This window comes from Gracilinanus agilis, chromosome 2 (assembly GCF_016433145.1).
Source record: "Gracilinanus agilis isolate LMUSP501 chromosome 2, AgileGrace, whole genome shotgun sequence".
NCBI classification, from domain to species: domain Eukaryota; kingdom Metazoa; phylum Chordata; class Mammalia; order Didelphimorphia; family Didelphidae; genus Gracilinanus; species Gracilinanus agilis.
This window is the reverse complement of record NC_058131.1, coordinates 139865936-139893268: the sequence shown is the minus strand read 5'-3', so window position 1 is coordinate 139893268 and position 27333 is coordinate 139865936. Positions and strand designations below refer to the sequence as shown.

At 35.1% G+C, this 27333-nt stretch overlaps 1 protein-coding gene across 2 annotated transcripts; it reads right to left on the bottom strand.

Moving 5' to 3' along the window:
- Nucleotides 1-18: 18 nt before the first annotated feature.
- Nucleotides 19-27333, bottom strand: SEC23B (SEC23 homolog B, COPII coat complex component). Of its 2 annotated transcripts, XM_044660737.1 has the most exons (20): nt 27113-27333; nt 25774-25831; nt 24264-24350; nt 23563-23569; nt 22252-22427; nt 22059-22144; nt 20708-20852; nt 19729-19887; nt 19070-19185; nt 17610-17733; nt 15094-15174; nt 14151-14240; nt 12889-12995; nt 11799-11952; nt 9755-9832; nt 9072-9233; nt 7658-7744; nt 3255-3410; nt 2389-2454; nt 19-508 (listed from the first exon to the last, which is right to left on the bottom strand). In XM_044660737.1, the coding sequence occupies exons 1-20, from the start codon at nt 27331-27333 to the stop codon at nt 419-421; spliced, it is 2250 nt and encodes a 749-aa protein (XP_044516672.1). In that variant the 3' UTR covers nt 19-418. The 2 variants fall into 2 exon arrangements, with proteins under 2 accessions (XP_044516672.1, XP_044516671.1); XM_044660736.1 differs by lacking the exon at nt 23563-23569 and having other exon boundaries at nt 22252-22488.

Here is a 27333-nt window from a genome sequence, read left to right as displayed (position 1 = left end):
AAAACTACACAACTCAGGTTTTCCATTACACCTTTTTAGCTAAAATAAGCTTTTAGCTACTCTCCCCATCCAGTTTATTTTCTTCATGACCATTATGCCTTCATCTGAGAGAGTTACCAAAGGTTTCCCATAGTTTATACAGATTACTATAATGTTAGGATAAAGAAAGCTGTTAAAGATCTATAAGTTCCAAAACATCAATGGACTACATTTTAGTCATGAGAAAATAGACAAAGTTAAAAGAGTACAAATAAATTAAAAATCAAAAAGACTACGTAAAAAAACCTTCTTTTAAATGTATATGGCACATGATGACATCTTAAAATCTCACAGTAAAGAGGAATGTAGTAAATATTTCCAATAGCTATGAACATAGTCTGGTTACTGTCTCCTTCCTTAATATGCTGACTTTCTCAATTTAGGAGGCACTGGACACTGCCAATTTCTTCAAATGATCCATGAAAACTTGCAGGCTAACATCATCTGTTAATATTGGGGCTCCAGATTCCTGAAAACAGAAAAATAAAGATATTTTAGATACTCTTTAAAAGTTAAAAAAAAATTAAAAATCACAATTTTAGGGAAAAGAAATTACCTTGTGAAAACACAACTCAGTATAAAATCTAATGGATTATTTTGCAAAGGGATGAGAATTCCACATCCATACCTTTAACCTTGTACCCAATTTCCTATATTAGCAGTAGATAACTTAGCCTCATGTTTTCTCAAGAAAATTCAGGCTATCCAATTTAATCCATTCAATTTAACAAATACTTCTTAAGTATCTACTTGCAGAACACTAGGCAGATCTCACAGAAGGTGACAAGACATAGTCCCTTGCTCTCATAAATTTATAGTCTGGCAGGGGATAGCACAGATATATACAACAACTAAGAATGACAGTATCACAATAGTGAAATACGGAAGCAAAGAACAAAATACTATTATGTGAGACCCAGAAATAAATAAGGTCATTATTACAGAGAAGTGATTTGAGAAATCAGTATTAAGAGGTAGCATCAATGCTGGACTCTAAAAGACATATAAGCCAGCAAAGAGGAGAATAAAGAGATCAGGCTTCTAGAACAGCTCAAGTAAAGACAAATGAAAAGCATAGGATGTGCTTGAATACAGAATACAGAATGTACTCTGAATAAAGGGTATGTAGAAGAGAGCAAAGTAACATAAAGATACAAAGACACAAATGTTGCTAGAGTGTGAAGGCTTCTAAGGGCCCAGAAAAAAAAAATCTGAATTTTATATTTAGGCAATAGGGAGCTCCTGGAATTTCTGAGTAGAGACATGATAATGATGTGACAACTAACATGAGCTCTTTTCCTTGCTTCCTCAGAACTCTTCAGCATCACAACCTATTGCCTCCTTTCAATTATATATTATTTCAGAAACAGCTACCCTTCTCCTTACCCTTAATTTCCATCCTTTCTGCTTCCCTTAAGGATCCTATTCCAGCTAACATATCATCACCCCACCCCACCTTGCTATATAAATCTTTACTCTCCCTGTCAACTGGCTCTTCCCCATTTACCGAACACGCACATTCAGATCATTCAAATCCTTTTCTGGATCCTTGTATACCATCTCACTCTTTCCTTTTTCCTGATAAACTTCCTGAAAAAGATGTCTACATCTAATATCTCTACTTCCTCATAAATTAATTCTTTTCTCAACCTCTTGCAGATGTGGTCAGTTTTCCCATGCTACTAAAATTACTTTCTCAAAAGTTAATGACTCTCATTTTTTCAGTCTCCATCCTCTTTGATTTCTCTGCAGCTTTTTACTTTAATTACTATCTCCCTACTCCATACTGGATAATCTCTCTTCTTTTGACTCATTCTCTTGATTCCTCATCTTTTCCCATTTCTCATGTAGATATTTTCTAAGAGTTTGTTCTTAGTATTTTAATTCTTTTTTCTGAAGCAATTCTACTAATTCCCAAAGCTACACTATGCAGATTACTCCTAAATTAACACACACAAATATTTTCTCTCTCACCTAAAATACAATCCACCAATCATTCTAAATTGTTTTAGTAAAAACACTAGTAAGTGTTATAGTAGAGATGATAAAGCAATATGTTACCATGAAAATGTTAGTTCAGCCAATGTTATAATTAGGGGTATGCCTAAATAGTCATCCTCAACAATTAGGTGAGGAAAACTGTGCAAACAGGTGGTATCACTCCCACTGAACAAATGAGAAAATGGATCCATAAATGTTAAATGACTTGACCAAAGTAATACAATATGTTATGCAATTAATGGGAGAAAACATTCATTTTTGGTGGTGTTTGGAGAAAGCAGTGGTGGTAGGGGAGTGGCAGAGAGAGGCCTAGTCTCTTGCTGTAATATTGGAAATCCAGTTCCTTACCTGTCCCCAAGCATACAAATTATTGTGTGTCTGAGATGGATTCACTTTGGACAAGAGGAACCGAGCCTTAAAAATATAAAAGCACATTATTTAAAATGATTATAAATCCTATTTTTATTAAAGTATAGAAAGAATAGCAACTTATTTGTTTACAAAGTACTTTCCTCAACACAACTATGTGATATTATTATACTGTGTTACTATTTTCATTTTATGTGAGAAAACTGAGGACGAGTTACTTTTCCAAGGCTGTGCAATTAATTAGTAAAGAAAATGTAAGCTTCTTTAACTCTATAAGTAGGGTTTCATTAAGTTAAGTTAACCATCATGTACCTGTTTTTTTAGTTGCAATTTCTCCCCGATAAAAACTTGTTTCCTTAATTACTAATAATAACAGCATTATTGTAATTTACTCTTGTATATAGTCTAAAAAGCCCTTTTCATACATTATTTCATTTAAGCCATACAACATCCCTGTCACTTAGTGAATATAATTATTGTTCCCAATTTTTTTTCTGAAAAAAGCGAGGCTTATAAAACATGAAGTGACTTAACCAAGATAACAAAATGTCATGGGTAAGACTAACAGTGAAATTCTTATTAAATCCTTTTTTCTTCCATTTGGGTTCTACTAACAAAGAATATTTTGTTTTGCAAAATATTTCTCTATTCAACTTTTTTCATTCATAGCAGCATAGCTGTAATTTTAAAAAACTTATTTGTTAAATTTACTTCGAAGATCTTCATTTTATTAGTGTGTATTCTCCCTATTGACATTTTCTATAATACTTCTTTATCTTAGGAAATTCAGTCTCTAAGAGCTGTTGTGGCTCCAATAAACTGGTGATGAGTTTCTCTGAACTTACCTGACTACCTCCATGTTCAGTGTTGATGTATCTTGGCATTGGGAATCGCGTCTGTAGGATGTCCTGAGCATCATCTAATGGAGCTTGAAGAAGATGCTTGAAATTTTCATACTCAGGCATATCTTGATAGCCAGCTTTACGCCACTGGGCTATAGTCTAAACCAAAAGAAAAAAAAATTTATGATAAAACTTAGTCTTTTAAAATTTTATTTTCTGATATACATATAATCCAATAGAATTGCTCAACGGCTCAGGGAAAGGGGAGGGAAAGAACAGGAATCATGTAACCATGGAAAAATATTCTAAATTAATTAACATGTGATTTTCCCTAAAATTAATCTGATTCCAACAAAAATGAAATAAATAAGGATTTATTCCAAATAACAATGTTATGTGGTAAGGAAGTAAAGCTTTAAGGTAATGATAAAACAGAACAGATTATTTTCAAAGCATCTCACACCACAAAGGAGTTGATGGAGGACTATGTTTAAATCATGGAACAGTTTTTCCCTCAAAGATTCTGACATTAGGGGGCAGCTAGTTGGCTCAGTTGACTGAGAGCCAGGCCTAGAGACAGGAGGTCCTGGGTTCAAATCTGACTTCAAGATACTTCCCTAGCTATGTGACCCTGGACAAGTCACTTAACCACCATTGCTTATCCCTTACCACTCTTTTGCCTTGGAACCAATCCAAAGTCTTGATTCTAAGACAGAAGGTAAGGGTTTAAAAAAAGAAAAAAAAAGATTCTGACATTATAATCACATATAACTTTTTTTAATTCATTAAGGTAAAATACTAAGTTATAAGTCAGTATAGCACTTTTCAATCCCTAGAATTTCTAACTTTGTACCATTGATAACATGTTATAAACAAATCTAAAATAAAATTCATCATTTTCCTCCCCACTACCTTATAATCACTTCCCCCTCCTGACTTTACTCTTGTCACTGAAGAGTTTCCCACTCCATTGGATTAAAACCTAGCATCATCTTTGAGTATTCTTTCTTTCCAGTGCACTGAATCTTGTCACCAAATCCTGTTCAGACAATCCATTATATCTATCGCTTCTTTATTCATTTATTAATACAGTAGAAACATGCAAATGTTAAAAGGATCAAGAAATAATATAAAGTTCTTTGCAAACCTTAAAGGACCAATTAAGTGCTAACTATTATTAACCAACTACTGCTATTTTAAATCCATCAGAAATCTTGGCTAATACTTTTAAGTGGGTGAAAGTACCTTATTCACTACTACCTTACTGGGAATTCTATCTTCTTATCTTGTGTAATTAATCTAAATTTGGTGAATAATGCCATTCTGTTGAGGTTTCACAGCTAATGAGGTTCACAGAAAGTCATTATTTCTCACCTTGCTAGTCACATGACAAACTGGCCTGCATGCTTTCTTCACATATTAGATTCTGTTTCTATGCCTCTCCATCAACTGTTCTATACTCCTAGAATGTGTCCCTTCTTACCAACCCATCGTGGAACCCACATTTTCCTTCCAAATTCATGCGCTACTTCCTTCAAGAGATCTTTCCTGATTCTCCTCATTGTCGATGGTCCCCTTCCCCCTCTCTACAAGTTGCTTTCAATTTTGTATATATTTTGTATTTACTTCTATAAACATATTGCATCCTTCCAGCAGAATGCAAACTCCTTGAGAATAGGAACTGTTTCATTTCTGGTTTAAACCCTTAAATGCCTAGCACAATATTTGGTAAAGGATAAATATTTGTAGATTTTCTTCAAAAAGAGATGTGACAAAAGGAAAAATACTTTTACAAAAATATTTATAGCTGCACTCTTTGTGGTGGCAAAAAGTTGGAAAATGAGGGGATGCCCTTCAATTGGGGAATGGCTGACAATTGTGGTATCTGTTGGTGATGGAATACTATTGTGCTCAAAAGAATAATGAACTGGAAGAATTCCATGTGAACTGAAATGACCTCCAGGAATTGATGCAGAATGAAAGGAGTAGAACCAGGAGAATCTTATACACAGAGACAGATACCCTGTGGCACAATCATATGTAATGGACTTCTCTACTACAATGTTCCAGGACAATTCTGAGGAACTTATGAGAAAGAATGCTATCCACATCCAGAGAAAGAACTATGGGAGTAGAAACACAGAAGAAAAATAACTGCTTGATCACATGGGTTGATGGCGATATGATTGGGAATGTAGACTCTAAATGATCACTCTAGTGCAAATATTAATAATATGGAAATAGGTCTTGATCAATAACACATGTAAAACCCAGTGGAATTGCTTGTTGCCTATGGGAGGGCAGTGGGAGGAGGGAAGGAAAAGAACATGATTCATGTAACCATGGAAAAATACTCCAAACTAATTAACTAATTAATTAAACTTTAAAAAAGAGAGAGATGTGTTAAGGGTGAGGCTGGAGCTAGGGAAATATTTAGAAGGATGAAGGCGATAACTTCCAGGTCACTGCAGAAAGCCTGAATGTCAAGGAAAAATCTTTGTAGATCACAGAGAAAAGAATCTTTTTCACTGAGAAGCTAAGGAATTGGCCATGATTCCTGAGAAAGTGATGAAAATGTAAAGAAGTAATTATAAGATCTTTGTAGGCCTTATGTTCAAGGAAAGACCACTGGGGGATGAGAGAAGAAAGTGACTGTCATAAGCTTGGGACTTTTCTATCCAAAATAAATCTCTGAAATAAAACCTGCTTTTTCCAAAGTTAAGAGTTAACTGCCAAGTCCAAGGGCCAATTTTTCAGGCTGCATCCTTCTTGACTACTTTGTAGTTTATGATATCATTAATTGCCCAATTTTCTAATATCTTTCTTGTTCTTGGTTTATCATATTTGCTTTATTTAAATGGCATTCATATTTACAGAATCTTCAAAAGCAGCCCCCTCTGAGACCCTCTCACATATACACCCATGCATGCACATGCACATACTTCCACTAAGGCAGACACACAGACAGACATATATCTGCTGACCCATGGCCACATGACCCTCTGCCCACTCATTACCAGGAAACAAAAAAGCTAGGCTCCCAAGATGTGGTTCTTTTCTGGTTCTCCTCCTGTCTGGCTACCCCTCATCACCTTCACTAGATATCATTCTTGTCCTATTTGTTAGGTGCACGTGAACTCCAGGACCTATTATCTGGCCCCTTATATTCTCTTTCTACGCTTACCCATGGTAATTTCATCAGTTTTATTGAGTTCTATTAACTAAACAGGTAACTAAAACTAAGTAATACATAAGAAAACAAAAATTTACTAGGCCCAAATAGCCTTTAGGCAACTGCTAGTATACACTATAAACTATAAAAAATTCACAAAATTGGAGAAAATCTTAGCAGCCATTTCCTTTAACCCATAAATAAAAGGAATCCATACTATAACATATCTGACAAGATATTAACATTTTTATATGATTCGACAAGACTTTGTTTTCATAAAACTACTAGTCTTTGTTACTTGTAATATCTTCATCTCATTCTGGAATTTCTTGAAATTATATAATACCATTATTATCTAAAACCACAAATTAACTTGTTTTCACTTTTAGTTTGCTAAACACTTTGTTCTTGATCTGTAACTACAAACCCTGCAGTAGACCAAGTAATTTCTATAACTTTCCTAAAGCTTATTGAAAGCATTTCTACTTCTACATGTGTTTGGGTCAATCGTCACATATTTCTATAAAACTGTAACATTTGGTTGATAAGAGAAGGGTAACAGTCCTCAAAACAGCTATTTATAGAGTTAATAAAAATAGTTTCTAACAGAGCTAGTTATTAAACACAATATCAATTCAGTTTATTTCCTTCAACATTGTTATTTTAATTTCTTGGATACAATGTGTAGCCTCAAAGGAGAAAATAATAACTGACCATATGAAGAAATTCCAATGCAAATAACTAGAAATATTTCCTGAAAGCAAAAATTTTAACAGAGTGACAAAGTACAATTTAAACAAATAATATAGCAATTCTTTATACTTATGAACCTACCAGTAAGTTAAAATTTAGTCTCTTTAGTAATATTTATGGTCATTAGTGAACACAGATTCATATTATGGTGTGTTATGCTAAAACAATCTGGAACATTTGTTGCCTAGAACATATATCCTAGTTTCCTTGATGGGAATGTATAGGGGAACCTACCTTAAATAAGGTACTTTAGTTATGTTACAAAAGAATTCTTAAGGTGTAAAGTAAAAATGACCATTGAGGCACAAGGAAGTTGGAGATATGGAAAAATGTTACTCCCTGAAAACTGGTCACATTTTGAAGATAACGGTTTTCTATCTATTACTTATCAAAGTCATTACTTTATCATCACCATCCAGGTACTCTCTGAAGACTCAGAAATGTTCAAAGAAAAAAATCAAGAGAATGACTGTCATCTTACCTCACCAAGATAGATGACAATTTGGAAAAAGGTATCCATCAGTAGAATTCTGTCAGCTAGAATGCTGCTGCTATCCAAAAGTACTGGCTGAAAAAAGTGGGAAAAAAATTAAAATGGAGAAATTACCAGAAAACTTTAATTGTTCTATTACATTATCACAACTTCAACCTAGGCTCTGTGAATGATTCTAGAACTGGATAACCATGCTGACTTAAATGCTATATCATTGTACTTTCTCAAGTTTGTGTATTATGTTTTCTACTTTCTACTTGATGGTCTTAAATTTCAACATCATAGGTTAGTATGCTAAGTACATTCTAAAATAATCTCTGATCATTATGGAGGAATAATAATAATAATCTGAAACACTACTCCCAAGTACTCTGTCTTCTGCTGAAAACTCCTTTTCCATTCCAGATCCAGTCAACTGGATTTATTACATATCTACTCTGTACCAGGTCCTGTGCTAAGCAACAAAGAAAAGTAAAAAGGGTGATCCTTACTCTTGAGAACACAGTCCAGTAGGGTTAACAACATGCAAACCACTGTGTATAGATAAGCTATATAAAGGCTCAATTGGAGATAATCAACAGAGAGAAGGCATGAGAATTAAGAAGGATTAGGAAAGGATTCCTGTATAAGGTGGGATTTTAACTGAGACCAGAAGCAAGTCAGGGAAGCCAATAGGCAGAGATGAGGAGATGGAGTATTTTGTTTGAGAAACAGCAAGGAGACCAGGGTCACTGAATTGAGTACAATGGAAGGAATATAAAACTTAAAATAAAATAAACCTAACTTTAAAATGCCAAGAGTAGATAGGGGTGCAATATGTAAAAAAACTTGTGCATGCACATGTGTGTTTATACGTGTGTGTGTGGGTCTGTGTGTCTATGTGTACACAGATTAAGGGCTTTGAATGCCAAACAGAGGATTTTATATCTGATCCCAGAGGTAATAGGAAGTCACTGAATAGGGAGGTAACATGGTGAGACCTTTGATTTAGGAAGATCCCTTTGACAACTGAGAGGGAATAGAATAGGGAAAGACTTGTAGCAGGGAAAGGAACCAGTAGGCTACTATAATCATCCTGGTGTGAAATGAGGACCTGCATAAGAATGGTGATAGTATCAAAAGAAAGAGAAAGTATGCAAGAATTACTATAAAGGTCAAATTCATGGGCCTTTGAAATATTACTATCCATTACTAAGAACTACATTTCCATCATCTATATAGCTTATTCATGGTATAAAGAAACAAATAGTGAGCCTCAAATGAAAAAAAAATTTTTTTAATTTATTGTAGAAAATATTTTTAAGCTATTGTGAAAATGATTTAAAAGATGTCTTACCTTGCGATTAATTAAGTTTACTGAAAAACCATCAGAGAACTAAAAATAAATTTCATCAAGTCTTACCTCAGGTGGACCATGGAAAGAATAAGAATAAAGAATAGGCTGGATCATGATGAGAGACTGGGTCAAGTCTTGTCTGGCAAAATGATGTCGATAATAAGATGATTCATCTGGACTGTTATTAAACACTTGAAGAAATGGGGATCTTCGAAGATGGAACATGAACTGCATATTCAAAGAAAATTGACAGCTTAATAAAGAAATACCCCATTTGTCCCCTCGAATATCCAGAGATATATTGAAAATGAGCAGAAAGAGCTGCTGAGATATAGAATTAGTGGTCACGGAGCCGATACAATTTGTGTAAAAAGGCTCTCAGGGTGTTGCTTATTAGGACATGTTACATCATTTCTCAAACCACAGCAGACTGGAACCTAGAACTGCTACAAGTGACAAAGAAATCACTGTAGAGAGTGGAAAAGAAAGAAAAACTAGTGTATTTTAAAAGTTAATTATAATGATGGCGTGAGTCATCAAGAAAAGGGTATACTATATTCAGCTTATTGTGTTCAAGAAAGCAGAAATGGGCTTTTAGCAAATTTTCACCAAGCAAAACTTTATTGTCATTTTGTAAGGGGTCAGCTTCAGTAACCTAGAAACTTCCTTTCTATCGAATTAATTCCTGACAGTGTTGAATAAGCTCCTGAAATGAAGTCTATTAATTTTATAAAATATTCATTCCTTACCTGAGGATACAAGGAAAATGAGTCTGATAATCTGAAAGAATTTGGGTCCTCTTTGTTATACTGTCCAAACTTCTGACACTAGTGAAGGAATAAAAAGGAAATGTAAGTTAGCCCAATAAATAACTATGATAACTACGCAATGACAACAAGGGCTGCCCCTCCCCTTATCATGGCACTTTCTCTTCAATGTCACACAGGTTCCTGAGATATGTGTCTATTCTCCCCATTTCTTCATAAACATTTTTTTGTGAGAGTCTTGTAATCTGGCTGCTGTCTCACTTAAAAAAGCTGTTTTCTCTCAAGTTAACAAAAACATGCTACTTGATAAACCTTATGAATTACTTAATCCTCAATCTTCTTAATCTCCTAAAGTATGTTCTCATTAACCATCTCAATTCATGGAAAAACTCCTTAACTGATCTCCATGAGCTTGCTCCTCTTGCTTCTACTTCACAAGTGGACATTTCAAACATTTCATCTTCTACCTCCTGCTTTGCTAGCTCTGTGCTCTGCCTGCTTAGGAATGTGCTCATTCTTATAACTTATTTGCCTGAAAAGACATCTTCACTTAGTTTCACTAAATTCTTACCTGGTCCAGGCCAGAGTTTCTCTCTCTCTCAATTTCCCTACCTTCAACCTTCCTAACTGTAAATAAACTTCCATAAAAGTCATCCTGACTTGGGTCTATTTTAATTTGAAATCGAGTTTTCTGGTGACCATACCTTATATATCTAGTTTTTAACTCTTACAATACTCTTCCCCCAATTTCACCAAGTATTACATTCTTTTCATATCTTTCAAAGCACAAGATAATCCAGATCCATGAACTTTTAAAAATATATACTTTGAAAACTGTATTTCAATACAACTGATTTTCTTCATAATACTATGTATAATTTGCACATTTAAAAATATTTTTCTGTATATACCTAAAACCATCAGCAAGTATCATCTGTAATGGGGACAAGTTAGAAATCTTCCCAATAAGATCAGGATGCCCATTATCACCTCTATTATTTAATGTTGTTCTAGAAACACTAGCAGAAGCAATTAGAGAAGAAAAATAAACTGAAGGGATTAAAGTAGGCAATGAGGAAATAAACTACCACTCTTTGCAGATGATATGATGGTATACTTAAAGAATCCTAAAACATCAACTAAAAGGCTAGTGGAAATGATTAAAAATATTTTTCTGAGAAGTTCCCCATAATTTCACCAGACTGCCAAAGAGATCCAAGGTACAAAAAAGATTAAGATTCTCTACTGGAGAGCCCAACTCAAGTGCTATCACCTTTAGAAAGGTTTCTCTGATCACTGTCACAAACAACTAGGTCTGCCTTGGAATTTATCTCACTTCTCTGCAACTTTCTTGTGTACGTAAAGAGTTATTTGTGCGTTTTTTGTTCTCCACTAGACTATAAGCTCAATTGAGGTAATAATTGTCTCTTATCTCAACTTTGTATCTTCCCCTAGAGTTTAAGAAGAGTATTCTATTCATAGCAGGTGCCTAATGTATGTTCACTAAATGAAAGTGGTTGAACATAAATTACATTTACATCACTTTCACTCTTCTCTTAAGATCCTATAATGGTTTCCTTTTATTTATTATATCAAGCCCTCCCTGATCATAGTACCTTGCAAAGCTCAACATACACCAGGCTCTCTCTCAATACTCACTGAAAAATACTACCACTTTACAATTTAGAAGACATTTTCTCAAATATTTTCATGTCTGTTTTGTGTATCAGGAATGAGGCTAAGAGAGGTGTTAAATGACTTATTAAACTGTACTAAGGCCAAAAACTTAAACTCAAATCTTCTGATTTTAAGTTCACTGATCTATTCACATTACCATGTGGCCTCCAATATAATAGGCGAATTCTAATTTTATTTACTTCTAATTTAAGAATAGCAAGGGGTAATATAGGAATTTTTATGCTATAGGTATTTTTGGTTAACTATCCAAATTAAAATTAAATTAAATTTTAAGTATCTTTTTTTGCACAAACATTGGTGAATCAAAAATGTAGCTTTACACACTTACTAGTCTGATTAGCTGCCTGTCTAGCCATCGAAGAACATCAGGTCCCTCTTCTGATTCAGCTCTGAACACTCCAAGCCGGGCCATCAATACTGCAGCAGCTTCTTGGTCAAAAGCAGCTTCTATATGCTGGAGCTGATTCTGTGCATCTGCCCAACTGATAATGCCAGAATTAATATAATGTAGGTTAGACTCAGTATATAGTGGGAGGATAACAGGACCGAGGCCAAAAAGAAAAATCCCTTATCTTGTAACATTTTTCTCCCTAAAACCTTAAAAGTCTAAAAACTAACAAGGAATTATGTCATACTATATCGCTGTTACAGCGCCTTTTATACACAGAGTGCCCTTAATAAATATTTGGTAAGGGGCAGCTGGGTAGCTCAGTGGATTGAGAGTCAGGCCTAGAGACGGGAGGTCCTAGGTTCAAATCTGGCCTCAGACACTTCCCAGCTATGTGACCCTGGGCAAGTCACTTGACCCCCATTGCCCACCCTTACCACTCTTCCACCTATGAGCCAATACACAGAAGTTAAGGGTTAAAAAAAAAAAACAAATGAATAAATAAAAATTTGGTGAATTTGAAATTTTTGCCAGATTTATAAATTATCAATTAGTCACACATCCTCTCTAAAGATAATAACCATTAGTTCAATTTTTCTATTGGAAATATTACAGAAGTAACCTGTCCAGTATTCCAAAGTAAGAATGGAAGCAAGCCTAAAATACAGGTCTCCAAAGTCCTAATCCAATGTTCTATCCACTAAACCAAAATTACAAAGTTGTTAAAGACACTTAACAGTCCATAAAATTGTTTTTAATTAACCCACTATGTTTCTGCAAAATGTAAATAGTAAAATGAACTAGTGATTTTATTTTTTAGCCTTATATAGAGGATTACTAAGTAAGTGAATGCAGTAGCTAAGATGACTGTAGTAACTAACATGGCCTCTTCTGCAGATCGGATCAAACAGAGACTTATGGCTCAGACCATTCAGTTGAATTTTAATAGTTCATTACTAAATAATAGAATCTTTCTTAACAGGGAGAATTATTCATTAACACAACAGAACAACAAATGGGAAATCCTTACTTTCTGGCAACGGTGGTCACTCGGATTCGTCTCTGGGTGCTGGAATGTTGATACTGGGTAACAAACTGAATTGCTCCTCTGCCTCCTTGAGGTATTGGTGCATTGTGCTATGAGAAAAAGTGTTAAATTGTTTTGTTATTTTATGTAGTCTTATCAAATATAAAAATCCACAAGCTAACCCACTCTTATCACAACCAACACAACCTGAATTTTCAGCAAGTAGCTTTTAAATATTAGGGTGGAAGATGATAAAAGCAATCCTCTCTCAAAGACCTTTAAAAGAAATTTGCCAGTGTGGGAAGGAAAGTAATCTGTTCATCACAAAGCAGTCCTTGAAAATATAAACAGATTTGTGCTACACTGGTGTTGAACAAAGTATATAACCATACAATAATAATGTTGCACAAGGAAAGCATTTTAAAGTATTTACTTCCTATTAGAGAAAGAGTATGAAAAAATGTTAATTTCATAGATATGGCGATACCTAAAATATGGTTGTGATTGTTACTCCATCGGCTCAAAATCCTCAATACATCTACATATTTTTCTGTCTGTATCTGTGATCTGGACCTATGATTTTGCTCTAATGGGAAACATCTTAGCATGGAAATCCCTTCCACTGAAGCAGAATGGCAATTTATGGCCTTGGAGAGTTCCTGGGACAATGAGAGGTTAAGTGACCATCACAGAGACTCATTATTTGTTAGGAAGGACCTGACACCCCTGTTCTACTTCCAAGGCTGGCCCTTCATCTACTGTGCAACACTGTCTCTATTGCCTACAAAACTAAAGTCCTAAACTTCTAAGTAAACAATCCAAATCCTTTATAGTCAGTTTTCAAACTACCCTCCCAGGCTTATTAATCCTACTACTTAACTTCACATATCCCAGGTTCCAATCAAAATGAATTACTATACATTTCCCTTTGTTCATACTATTTCCTTCCCTTGGAAAGGCTTCTTTCACCTGTCAAATCTTATCTCTCTCTCAATGACCAACACAAATGCCATCTGCTCCATTAAGTCTTTCCTGATTCTCATTAATTCTACTGCTTGAAACCCTCTCACCCTCCTCTCATCAGGGCTAAGGAATCATTCTCTCTGCACTCATACAGCACTTCTATACTATCTTGTAACAGAGTTGTCTATGCAAGCTTCTTATCTTCCCTGGGCTCTCAGAGACAAGAATCAAATTTCTTTTCTCTGTAGTCTACACAGCACCTGGTACAATTTCTCCCATACACAGGAAAGAACAGGACTAACCTGATTGACCACTTCAAAGTAGATGCCAAGAGTTGATGTGGGATCCAGACTACAGATTTTCCATTGACTAGTGCCACTAATGCCATATTCCTAAAAGAGAAGGGGGGAAAACAATCAAAGGTAGTTAATTGTTTATGAGAAAAATTTAAGTATTACTTTCAGAGCCTTCTTTCCAGATAAATTTCAATGCAACAGAATTATAAGCTGTTTAATTTGATGTAAAATTTTAAGTTTTATTTTAAACTTTTAAAAATTAACACAGTGAGAGAGAGTTTGGGTATAATATAATCAACATTGAGGAGAACTGAAAGGAACCAAATCTGGTAGTAAATACAATGAATAAAGATTGTCTTAGAATTTCTAGTATGAGATTTTCTTAATTCTTTTCTGGATTTACTTTCTTGATACATACACATGAATGTAAGAGAATGTTTGAATACTGACTATATGAAAATGAACTTGAGTTTTCTCTCTTGGAAATCAAGAAAGGACTGAAGGAGCTGAGTATCAGCACCTGATCCCTCCCCGTAAGTTTAATTACTAAATCCATTTTTTGTTTGCTCGGTCTTGATAATTTGTTCCTAAAATATGGCTAGTTCTCTTAGGCAGCACACTTTCTGCTCATGACTTTAGACACAACGATAGTCAAGTATTAAATGAATCAGTTCTTCAAGGAACCAAAACAAGTCATCTACACTAAAAAGAAAATAAGCATTTTGAAGCTTAGTTTTCCCAAGTGTCTTTGATCTCATGAGTGGGAAAAAATGTAGTTTCCTCTAAGGGCATTCCAAGTGCAAGTTCGCTACCCATCAGAACAGCAAAAATTCTATTAGAGACAAATACTTTTTACCCAAAAAGACATAACACAATAATTTATCGCACTGCCTCACAGCTAATAATTTTCCAACTGTTATTTGGATTGAGGAAAATGTTTTTTACTTACATTTTCTGACACACATGGCCCTTTCACATTTAGAGATATACATGGACCAATTGCTCCTGAAATCTTCAATTCTCTAGAAGTCTAAAACAAAATTACAGAAGAGTATGAAATAAATTGAGAACCACTCACCCAATAAAGTTTGTAGAAAAAAATCAATAGTACATCCTCTACAGAGAAAAAATTATATACATTTAAATAACACTTACCTGTTTTCTTGAAGGTCTCTCCAGGAACACTATTAATTGATTAAAATATTAACAATTCCTTCCTTTAAGAACTATATATAAATGTTGTTAAAAAAAAACCTTACATATCCAAAGTAAGACTGCTGTCAGCATCCATGAAATTTAAATAAACTTCTATTAATAAATTTAATAAATATAAATAAACTTGCTATCTTAAGGCAGCAAGCAGGCACAGTGGATAGAATGTTGGGCCTGGAGTCAGGAGGTTCTGAATTTGAATTCTGCTTCAAACACTAACTAGCTGAATGATCCTAGGCAAATTGCTTAAGGATCACCTGCCTCAGTTTCCTCATCTGTAAACTGGGGATAATAATAGCAACCTATCTCCCAAGATTGTGAAAATCAAATGAGATAATATTTGTAAAGTGCTTTTCAAACCATATAGCACTGAAGAAATGTAAACTATTATTGTTATATATGGTATTTTATCACCATTCTTGGAATAATTAATATCTACTTTTCCAACTCACATTTCAGAAAAATTCACACACCAAAATTTTTAAGGATATGGATACTAAATAAGAGTCAGCAGTAGAAACAGTGCTAAACTAAAACAAAATTTGCCTAAGATTCTTGTTAGTTGGCTAACCACTGATAAATTAATTTACCTTCCATGATCTTGATTTTCTCATGTAAAAAAAGGGTAGACTAATAACTGTACTATCTACTCCTTAGATGTATCATGAGGAAAGCTCTTTGTAAACTTTAAGCATTACATAAATGTGAAATATTTAATTACATATAATTCTCAATTGCTCTCAGTGATACTTAATTGTATTTTGTAACACCCCCTTTTAACTTTTTCTTGGTGAATCAGGGTCATCCTCATAACCACCAATGATTGTATTGAGTTGTAACATGCGACAGGCCATTGATAGCTATTGATGGGCTATTAGGCTAAGCAGACACTCTGGTCACTACCAAATAATGTCCCAGACTACTTTAGTGTATCTCTGTACAGCTCTACAATGGAAACCAAGTTTGTTCTCATCTACTACTACAGATGAGCACACCCATACTGCCTCTTTTCTGGCTAACCTACACCTGTGGTCTGAAGTTATGATAGGGCAAAATTTGAAGTTACCTGCTCTGTGTCTAAGAAATAAATGGATACAATAAAGTGAAAAAGAAGGCGGCAGCTGGGTAAATGAGTAGATTAATAGGCGGGCCGAAGAGACAGGAGATCCTGGGTTCAAATCTGTCCTTAGACACTTCCTAACTGTGTGACCCAGGGCAAGGCATTTCACCACCATTGCCTAACCCTTACCGTTCTTCTGCCTTGGAACTAATACATAGTATTGATTCTAAGGCAGAAGGTAAGGTTTTAAATAAATGAATTTAGAAGGTTTTATGAGGAATACTTTTTAAGCTCTTTATGGCTTTTTTTCCATTTTCCAGAAGATTGGTATATAGATCCAAACTACCAGAATATGACCACTAGGTAAATGGAGCATTACAATATTTGTATTCCTATTTTTATTTCTTTATGATACAAGTATCATAAAGCTTTCCCATGCATTTATGTAACCTGATAGTATAAGAAGCATGTTAAATTAACATAAAAGTATTGACTCATAGTTGGCACATGCATATTAAGGTAGGACGCAGAGTGACAGTGAAATTCCTGACTTCCAGAATGGGCCAATGGAAGCTCCCACTACATGGCTTCTGACCTGTGATTATGTGCCTGGATGTCAGAACATGTGAATCAGACTGTCCAATTGAAAGTTGAGTAGGTGTAACGTCATGAACAAGACATAAGAGTCAAGACAAGTGGCAACAGGGTCTCTTTGTCATTTTTTGGCTTGTGAAAGAAGCTCTCTCTGGCGAGCTGTCCAAGAGCTTATCTAAGTAAGCCATCACTGGTGTTGCACAGGCAAATTGGGCCCATGGGGCCCATGCCAGGCTGGGAATCTGGGAACATGGTCTCCTGAGCTTTATTCCCTTCCTGAACTCCGACCCACTCCTTGGCTGGCCTTAATTTGTCTGGCCTGACTATGTGGTTAGCTGGGCCCCCTGGCCACCACTTGTGAAATGTTAACAGAGCCCATGGGGAATCTAGGACCTGATGAAGCAGAAGCACATGGCAGAGACTTTGGGCAGTCAGGATGGTAATATCTTCTTTGTCTATTCCTTTCTCTTTTACTGATAATTTTTTTTACTTATAAATCTAGTATAAAGTCTCCAAGATTAATCTTTATTTATTAAAAGTGTCCATTCATAACACTAAAAAATGGGGGGAAGGGGAGAGAAACAACTTTCATACCTTACCTTAACATCCAAAGTAGCACCAAATGCCATTCGAAAATCTCCATTAAAGTCTTTACTAAAAACTCTTTGGAATGTTTGCTTGAAGAGAGAAGTATTGAAGGAATCTCCCATCACCATGTGACCACTAGAAATTTTAAGAGGAAGAGGAGGGGTTAATCAAGGGTCAAACAAAAACAACTTATAGACCCCCTCGACATTTAAGAAACATAGCCCAAATTCAAAAAAGGATGACAGTATGCATACAATTAATGCTATTCAAGATGATATGTATTAAGTTTAACTTAATTGCATTTAACAAATGAATCTTCCTACAAAATCATACTCCGATGACTCAAAAGCATGTATGTTGGTAATATCCTATCCAAGCTGGAAAAGCTTCAGGTACCTTTGGAATGCCAAGTGTTAAGTGAAGATCAATCTAAGTCTGATGGGTCTCATTACAAAGTTATACTGATAGGAATGCTTTGGTGATAGCAAGTCTATGTCATCAACTAAGGTGCAAAGTTATAATTTGCATCAGTAAAGAGAATATCAAGAGATGAAATCAGATTTATTTAAGTATTAAAGTAATCAATGTCTACCAAGTTGAATGATACCAAATTCAAGCCATAACTCTCTACTCCCTTTGTCAACTTAAACGAAATCAAGCCACAAAATAACAACTTTTTGTGACATCTGCAACACTGATAATCCCTTATCTCTCTACTAAGAAGTAGGAAGTATCTTTCCACACATTTACATTAACCAGAGTCCAATGATTCAGAAAATTAATTCAATTTGGCCAAAGTCAACAAAGTCATAAGCATAAAGCCAACTAAATTACAAATATTCATGAGTACTCACAAATAGTGAGAATGGAAAGATGTCTTTGGTATGCTAGTTGATCAAAAAACTTTAATCTAGCATCTAATATGAGTAATTAAATGACCAGTCACTTTCAGAATGTCTACCAATGAGTCAATATAAAATTAGACTGCCCAAGAAAAGGCTTTTAGAATTTTAATTCCAGGATTAACATGAATTCTTTTCTCCTGCCAAGAATGAAACTATATATACAATCTCCACACAAAAACAAATACACACATATACAGATATGTATAAATGTCAATTCTGTCTATTCCTTTTTTATATCATTTGGCAATTTGGCAAATCAGAGTGATTTGCTAAACAATAATATGGTTGGGTCAGTAGTAAATACAATACTACTGCATACCAGGCATTCTAAATGATTTAAAATTATTATCTCATTTGATCCTCATAAAAATATTATCTTTATTTTATGGATGAGGAAGTTGAGGCAAGTTAAATGACTTGCCCAGGGTCAAAAAAAATATACTAATGTCTTGTAACCTAGTACCCATGATTTCAAATCTATCCTTATTATAATGGATCAGTCTTCTATTTCTCATCCCTTAAAACAACACTTTTCTTCTCCAATAATATGTTCACTGTAAACATACCCAGTAAGATTTGTACAACACTTCATCTCCAGGAGACCAGTTTGATCAAGGGCACAGGCATAAATATCAATACAGTGACCATTTGTGGCAGTACGATTTGCAAGCATTTCATAGTGCTGTGACAAGAGAAACGTTGTTTTAAATCATATTATCAATATAATTAATAACACTCTTTACATTCTTTCATTTATCTCTTGATTTTTCTAAGGGGAATAATATTCAAATATATAAATATTTTAAAAATTCATTTTATACTTAAAATATACCACTGAAACATAATAAATATTATAAATTCATCTCAAAAAGAACTTACAAATACTAGGTTTAATGACATTTAACTAGGGTTCAATATTTCAGAAAGTTAATTAATTCTGGTTAAAGTCAATAAAATCGTCAATCATTAGCATTATGTCAGCCAAGTTACAAATATGCAAAAATGCACATTGACAGTCAGTCTTTGGCATGCTTATAGATCAAAAGTGCAAAGAATTACCAAAATTCAAGAACCCCACCATAGCTCTTTAAATTGTATCTTCTAAGTACCTGGGGACTACACAAATTAATCCCTCCAATGTTCAGTAGCTTCTATGATTCCTAGGTACAGTATAAATTTGATAACAGGCAAACTACCACTGTTATCTATATTTTCAAGTACTTACTTTGGTTGCCTTTTTCATAAAACGTGCATTGTCTTTCTCTATGTCATGCCAGGAACGAATGGGAACCTTCAATTCATCTCCAACTACCATGCCAGGTCCTTGAGTGGGTGGGCCTCCAGTAAACAACATAATTCTGGCTCCCGTATTTGGAAAAGTGCCCTAAAGATATTAATTATGTTGTTTTGGAAACACACAGATTGAGAAAATGTAGTTTACCAGCTTTTTCAAGGAAAGAAAACCTGAATGAATTTTCTACTATGTTTATAAACACTAAGAATATTTTCCATTCATTCAACAAGACATCTTTCTCCAGTTCAAACCATTTACCAATTTACTGTCAGTATTTCCTGGGGCATTTCTCTTAGCTCCCCCCTGTATGTTTCTCAATTAAACTTTTTTATTATTTCAAAAGTTTAAAGGTCCACTCAAATGTGTGAGGTAATAACGAATTCACTTCCAAATAAATGAAATTATACAGTTAATAAATTGAAGACATTACTAACACCAACCAAAACTAGCAATTTTTTAAAAAATTGTTTCATTTAGGAAATTTCATTAAGAAATCACAGAGGGGGCAGCTCAGTGGCTCAGTGGATGGAGAGCCAGGCCTATAGATGGGAGATCATAGATTCAAATCTGGCCTCATACTTCCTAGCTGTGTGACCCTGGGCAAGTCACTTAACCCCTACTGCCTAGCCCTTTCTGCTCTTCTGCCTTGGAATCAACACACAGTATTGATTCTAAGACGGAAGGTAAGGGTTTAAAATAGTGATTTCCAAAGTGGGTGCCACTGCCCCCTGGTGGGTGCTGCAGCGATCCAGGGGAGCAGTGATGGCCACAGGGGCATTTGGGGGTGGTGAAAGTATGTGGCAGGGGGCGCTAAGTAATATTTTTTCTGGAAAGGTAGGCCAAAAAAGTTTGAGAACCACTAGTTTAAAGAAAAAAAAAAAGAAATGACAGAAAAATCTAAATTAATTACCTCCAACAAGCCAACAGCTATGGACAAAGCAACCCCAGTGGACCTCAAGGGTCTTTTTCCTTGAGTTACTGGCCATGGGTCCCTTTGTAATTCTCCAAGAAGATCAGTCAGGTTCATGTCAATCTTATGAACAGGCTGCAGAAACCTAGATGATTTTAAATGAGCCCATCAGTATCAGTCTTAAAAAGCACTCTGATCTTTTAAGTATAAATGGTATTCTAGAACATCTTTATTCAAATCTTGAGCAATGGAAAATTTCTAATAATATGCTTCTCTAAGAAATTCAGTCAGTATGATTTATTTATTATATCTATACTTCCAAAGATACATCATTCACAAATCCTATTCTTGCTATACAAATTAAGCATTCTTTTCAAAATTAAAAATTATCCTAGTGGTAGCCAGGTGGTTCAGTGGATATATAGACAGGCTTAAAGATGGAAGATCCTGGGTTCAAATCTGACTTCAGGTACTTCCTAGCTGTGTGGCTACAAGTCATTTAATTCCAACTGCCTAGCCCTTAATGCTCTTCTACCTTGGAACCAATATTTCAAGATAGAAGGTAAGGGTTTTAAAAAAATTATCCTAACCTAGAGGTTCCACTGTTAGGTAAGTACCTTAAGCAAGTAAAAAATAAATATACCAAAGTATTTATAGTAGCTATATATGCTAAAATATTTATGGCTGCACTTTTTGTGGCAGCAAAGAATACAGATAGCATACCCACCAAATAAGGAAAGGCTAAACATATATTAGAATATAATAGAATGAATGATGACTATCATAATTAGAGAGCAGCATTAGAAGTCATATAAACTAATACAAAGTGAAGTAGAATCAAGAAAATAATATAAACATAGAAATGGAAAGAATAACAAAATGGATGAAAAGTTAAAATTGTGAAATTATAATCCCAAAGCTTCACTCCAAAGAAAAGCTTTGTACAGGTAGACGTACTACAAATGTGGAATACTGAAGATAATGTTGGATTTTTTAATATGTTAGTGTATTATTATTATAAGAGATGGCTCTCTGAAAGGGAATGGGAACCAATAAACTGGGACAAAATCGATCAATAAGAATATATTTTTTTTTAAATCCAGACCTTATCTATATTGGAAATATATGAAATTAAATTCTAAAAGTAATGGATTAAAAACCAGTTTAATATTTTTCTAAGTTATGAGAAGGAAAAGTTCTCAATGTCTTTAAAAAATATAAAAAATTTGCCTATGGAAATTTAATTTACAGTCTCAAACACTTACCATTCAGAAAAAGAAAAATTAGAAGACAGTTGGGAACACTATAAATGGCTATTCCCTATACTTTGGATCAAATAACAATGCCTTACCTGCTTGAAATAAAAGGTTGTCCCTGTGGCTGAACAGGTCTTGTTTGCTGGGCAGGCATAGCTGGCTTGGTAAGACCTAACATATCCTAACAAAAGAGAAGAAACAATGTAGTTTCTAAAGTATTTTAAATCTTTTTACAGGAGTCTTAACGAAAAGTTTCTAGTGCTTTGTGTATAAACTCAAGCAACAAACCTGTATTTGCTTTGCAGTCAAATCCTTGGTTCCTCGAAAGACATAACTTTTTGAAATTCCTTCACAACTCAATTCATGAACCTGCACCATTCTACCAAAGGTGATTAGACCCACCAGAGCATCTGGGGGAAGAAGGCTCAAGGACATCTGCAGGGACTCTTTTAGAGCTTGAAGGTCTTCTTCTTCCAGACATGTATCAACAACATAGAGGAAAATCAAGGGTGTCTGAGGCCCTCGCTTAAGAGAAAAGAAGCATGGCATAAGAAACCTTTACATAAATAACATTTACCCCTTGAACATTCTCAAAAGCTATTTCTAACAATTTCTAAATCTAATATTTTTTCTTTATATTAACATTAGTATGACCTTCCATAAACTAAGAAAAGTTGAAAAAAGACCTAGCAGGAAGAAGTGAGCAACATGTTCTCTTCTTAGTGTGCCTGGACCAGAAGGAATAAGCCCTAAAACTGCTGCACCAAGAAGTCTAGCATTCTCCCTAACAACATATTCTTTCCTCAAAGCAAGGTGGAGGCAAGGAATAGTCAGTAGATGAGGTAAATAGGAATATTCAGAAGTTTGGCAAGAAAGATTTAGTAAGGTGGCTGGGTGGATAGAATGCCAGCCCTAAAAACAAGAGATCCTAGGTTCAAAATTGATCTCAGACAGTTCCCAGATATGTGCAAGTCATTTAACCCCAAATGCCTACCTCTTCTGCCTCAGAACTGATACTTAGTATGGATTCAAAGATGGAAGGTAAGGGTTAAAAAAAATCATCTGGTTCAGAGATTCTTAATTTGGCATCCTTAATTTGTTCTGTTGTTGGTTTTTTTTTAAATATTTTTGATACCTGTTCCAATATAATTGGTTTCAAAACCTCTGTAATCCTATATATTTTATTTTTTGCATTTAGAAATATGTATAAATGCATACATTATCTGTGAAGGGGTCAGTAGGCTTCACTAGTCTGGAAAATGGGTTCATGTCATAAAAAGGCTAAGAGTCCTGGATCAGTTTATAGCTGAGGAAAGTGACAGTCAGCAAGGCAAAGGTCCATAGGCACATAGGGATTAAGTCACTGAGCCAGAGTTGAGCCCAGTTCCTCCAACTCTTAAGTTTATACTGTTCTGGAGGCTGAAATGGACAGAACTGGGCCAGAGATTTACTCAGCACCAACAACTAACTTTATAAGATGTTTGACTAGCTTAGAAGCTTGAGAATCAGAAAAATCTCACACTTTTCTTCTCAAGTTCTATGTTTCTTTCTCTCTTTCCTTTTTAAAATGAAAAAACAAGCAACAAAAAACGACCTTACCGTCTGTCTTAAGAGTTGATACTAAGTATCAGTTCCAAAGCAGAAGAGCAGTAAAGGCTAGACAATGGAAGTTAAGTGACTTGTAGGCACAGCTAGGGAAGTATCTGATGACACATTTGAAACCAAGACCTCCCCTCTTCAGGCCTGACTCTATCTTGTGAGCCATCTAGCTGCCTGAATTTTTGTTTCTTGTTCTGTTACTCAAGATGTTCCTAAAACACGAATTCAATTACTAGAAATGTTCATTTTATCATTCAATCTAGAGTCTGAGCTTATTATAAACACCCCAAAACTTTTATAAGTTTAGTAACAAACTTTATAAAAAAGAAAGATTCGAGATTATTTTTGGATTTTTTTAAATTGAAAGGAGAATGCCAATCTCTAAAATAAAAAATCAAGTATCATCATATTTATTACTGAGGAGAAAGACAGCTACACAAACTATATGTTTACCAGGTTAAACATCGAAGCTAGAAAGTAAAAAACCCACAGATTTCAATTCATCTGGGAACCATACTTATTCCATGGCCTTCTAAAGCAGAGATGAAGAAAGTGCTCAGTACTATCACTCTCACTAAAAATCTATTACTACTTCTGCCTTTCTTCTGTAGTTCTGACTAGTAATAGAAAAAAAAAGACTCACAGTATACATCCAGAAAGAGAATCTATAGAACACTGTTGAGTTAATATCTAACAAATACCTGCACTATGTACTCAATTGTAGAAAACTGGGGCATCAATTCTGCAGGCTGATTCATCTCAGATATGCCTGCATATGCTGGAGGAAACTAAAAAGAAAAGTAAAAAAAGTAATTATAAAATTGCTAAGTAACCATAATGAACTAAACTTTAAACATCAAGACCTTTTATTTGTACCTATACTTGAAATTGTTTATACTAAAAAAACCTCAAATGATAATAATTATAAACATTTAAACTGATTCCCAATCTCTATTTAATTTGATATGTATTTTTATATTTTTCCATTGAGAAAGATGTCAGTACCAATACTGATCTTCTAGTTCTGCTTCTTTTTTTTTTTAAACCCTTAACTTCTGTATATTGGCTCCTAGGTGGAAGAGTGGTAAGGGTGGGCAATGGGGGTCAAGTGACTTGCCCAGGGTCACACAGCTGGGAAGTGTCTGAGGCCGGATTTGAACCTAGGACCTCCCCTCTCTAGGCCTGACTCAATCCACTGAGCTACCCAGCTGCCCCCTAGTTCTGCTTCTTACTAATATTGTCTTTCCAAAATTATTTGCCTTATATTTTCCCTCCTTAACTGCATTTTCACATTACATTAATACATCCATTTGTTAACCCATTTTGCAACTGGACCCCCAGGTTTTTGAGTTATAAAACTAGTATACATTTTCAGCCTTGCTCTTCAAAAATATCTCCATACTTTGCAATGTACTACCACCAAAAAAAGGCATGTACCCACTTTCTATATTCCTGCCAGCATTGAACTTGGTGATTATTATTTCCAATTATGTAGGCACAGGTTATTTTCAAAACAATCTTTGCTGTTTCTAAAAATTTGAGAGTAGTACATATATTTCAAGGTGATCATTTACAATGTATGTATCTTTTTTCAAGTATCTCAGAGTTCTTGAATTGTAAAATACCCTGGCCATGAGTGGTCCCCTTTGTTTCATTACCACTGTACTTTAATTCTGTACCCACTCTTCCCCTTCCTAGACTGTGTTTGTGGGAGACTATGTCCCTAGTGTTGAAGGAAATACTTTGTAACTATTGTTCCTGCTATGCCATTTGAGTAAATGCAATTTGCTAAAAAACTAAGCCTAAGCTGTGTGACCCTGGGCAAGGCACTCTTCCACCTATGAGCCAATACACAGAAGTTAAGGATTTAAAAAAAAAATTGAAAAAAAAAACAACTAAGTCTAATTAAGGGGAAACACACCAATGGGGGAAGGCTCAAGAGTTAATATTTAGAAGAACAGTCACCCACAGAGTCATCCTAGAACTCTAGAAATAATAATAGTCATTCCTCTGAAGAATAAGACATCCCAGAGGTTGGAGAGTAAACCCTGAAAAGAATGTTACATAAGGTTTCTACTAATCCATCAATTAAGTCTCACAGTGTCATAAATGAGAAATAAAATTATATATATATATGTGTATATATATGTATATATATATACACATACACATATACCTTCAGTTGCCTGATTTTAAACATAATTCACTTACCTGATTTCTTTGAAAACAAAAATTACAAGCCCAAAGCTTAGCTCGATAATCAACCTGACTGAAAGAGAGAAAACAAAGCATTTAAATATATAAATACCAATTTTAAAAATGAAATATTGACATGCAAATTTGAGCTTCATCACACTTATATCAATACTCTTTATAATTCAATGAAATGAATTTAAAAGTTTTGCCCAGATTTCTTGATCCAATAACCAGTTTATCATTTAATTATGTCCTTGCCACATTTGTGAAAACCATACTTTAGTATAGGTAAAGATCAATTGGGCTAACATCCAACCAAATATAATAGCTAAGATCCATTTCTATTGAGGTACTATACTTCTCAAAACTCCTAAGGGTTACAAAAATTATTTTAGTAATGATTTTTTTTAATGAAAACTGGCCTCCCTTTTGTTCCTTACATGCAATACTTCATCTCCTAATTCTATGCATTGGCACTGGCTGTTCCCCAGGCCTGGAATATTTCCCCTCCTTATCCCCAATTCAAACTTCTTTCAAAATTCAGTTCAAAGCCCATCTTCTGCAGAAGGTTTTTCGTTCCCTCCCTCAATGAAGCTGGTCCTCCTCACATTGCTAGTATATTACCTCTAAAAATTGTATTTTGCACATATAGAAATATTTTCACGTTGTCTCACCCATCAAAATGTGAGTTCCTAGAGCTGTGGTGGCAAACCTATGCCACGCATGCCAGAGGTGGCCACTCAGAGTCCTCTCTGTGGGCACACCTGCCATCACTCCAGCACAGAGTGCACCAGAGTTCATTACAAGAAAGCTAGAGATGTGGGGCCAGGGTGCTCACCTCCTTCTCTCCATGGGCTCCTGAGGACATTTCTCACATCACCTGCCCCTCTAAAAGGTCTGCCACCACTGTCCTAGAGAGTATGGACTCTTCAGTGATGGCAAACCCTTTAGAGACAGCATGCCCAAACTGTACCCTCAAGCCACCTGTGAGCCCCTGCATTACCCCAGACAGGGGAGAGAGGAAATGCTCCCATTGAACTGCTGGGCAGAGAGGCAGGGCATGTGAAAATTGTCTTCAGGCGTGGTGGAGAGGAGGAACAGAGCAGCTCCCTCTGTGTTGCTGAGGCAAGTGTGCCATAGGTTTGCCAGCATGGGACTATATTTTTACCTTTCTTTTACCTCCAGTGCTTAATAAATAATAATACATAATAAATGCTAATTAATATTTGCTAATTGACTCAAGGTGATAAACTATATTATTCTAAACAGATAACCTTTTGGTCTGTGCCACAAAAATACAGCTTTACATATTTTATTTTAATTATCATTTTAACAATATTTTTGAAGTTCATACCAAAGTGGATTGAGAACTGCTTTACAAGTTGGCCTGCTACAAAGTACAGGTTCATATTGTACTGGAGGTAGATCTGGACGTTCTTTTAAGGGAGTGAGTAGACATGCCAGGGGGACAACCATTCTTGTAGCCTCAAGGCGGCTAGACGGCCACACATTCCAACTGAAACGCACACCATCTCGTTCCTCGTTTTGTTGAATAAACTCCAGATATGTTGCCAT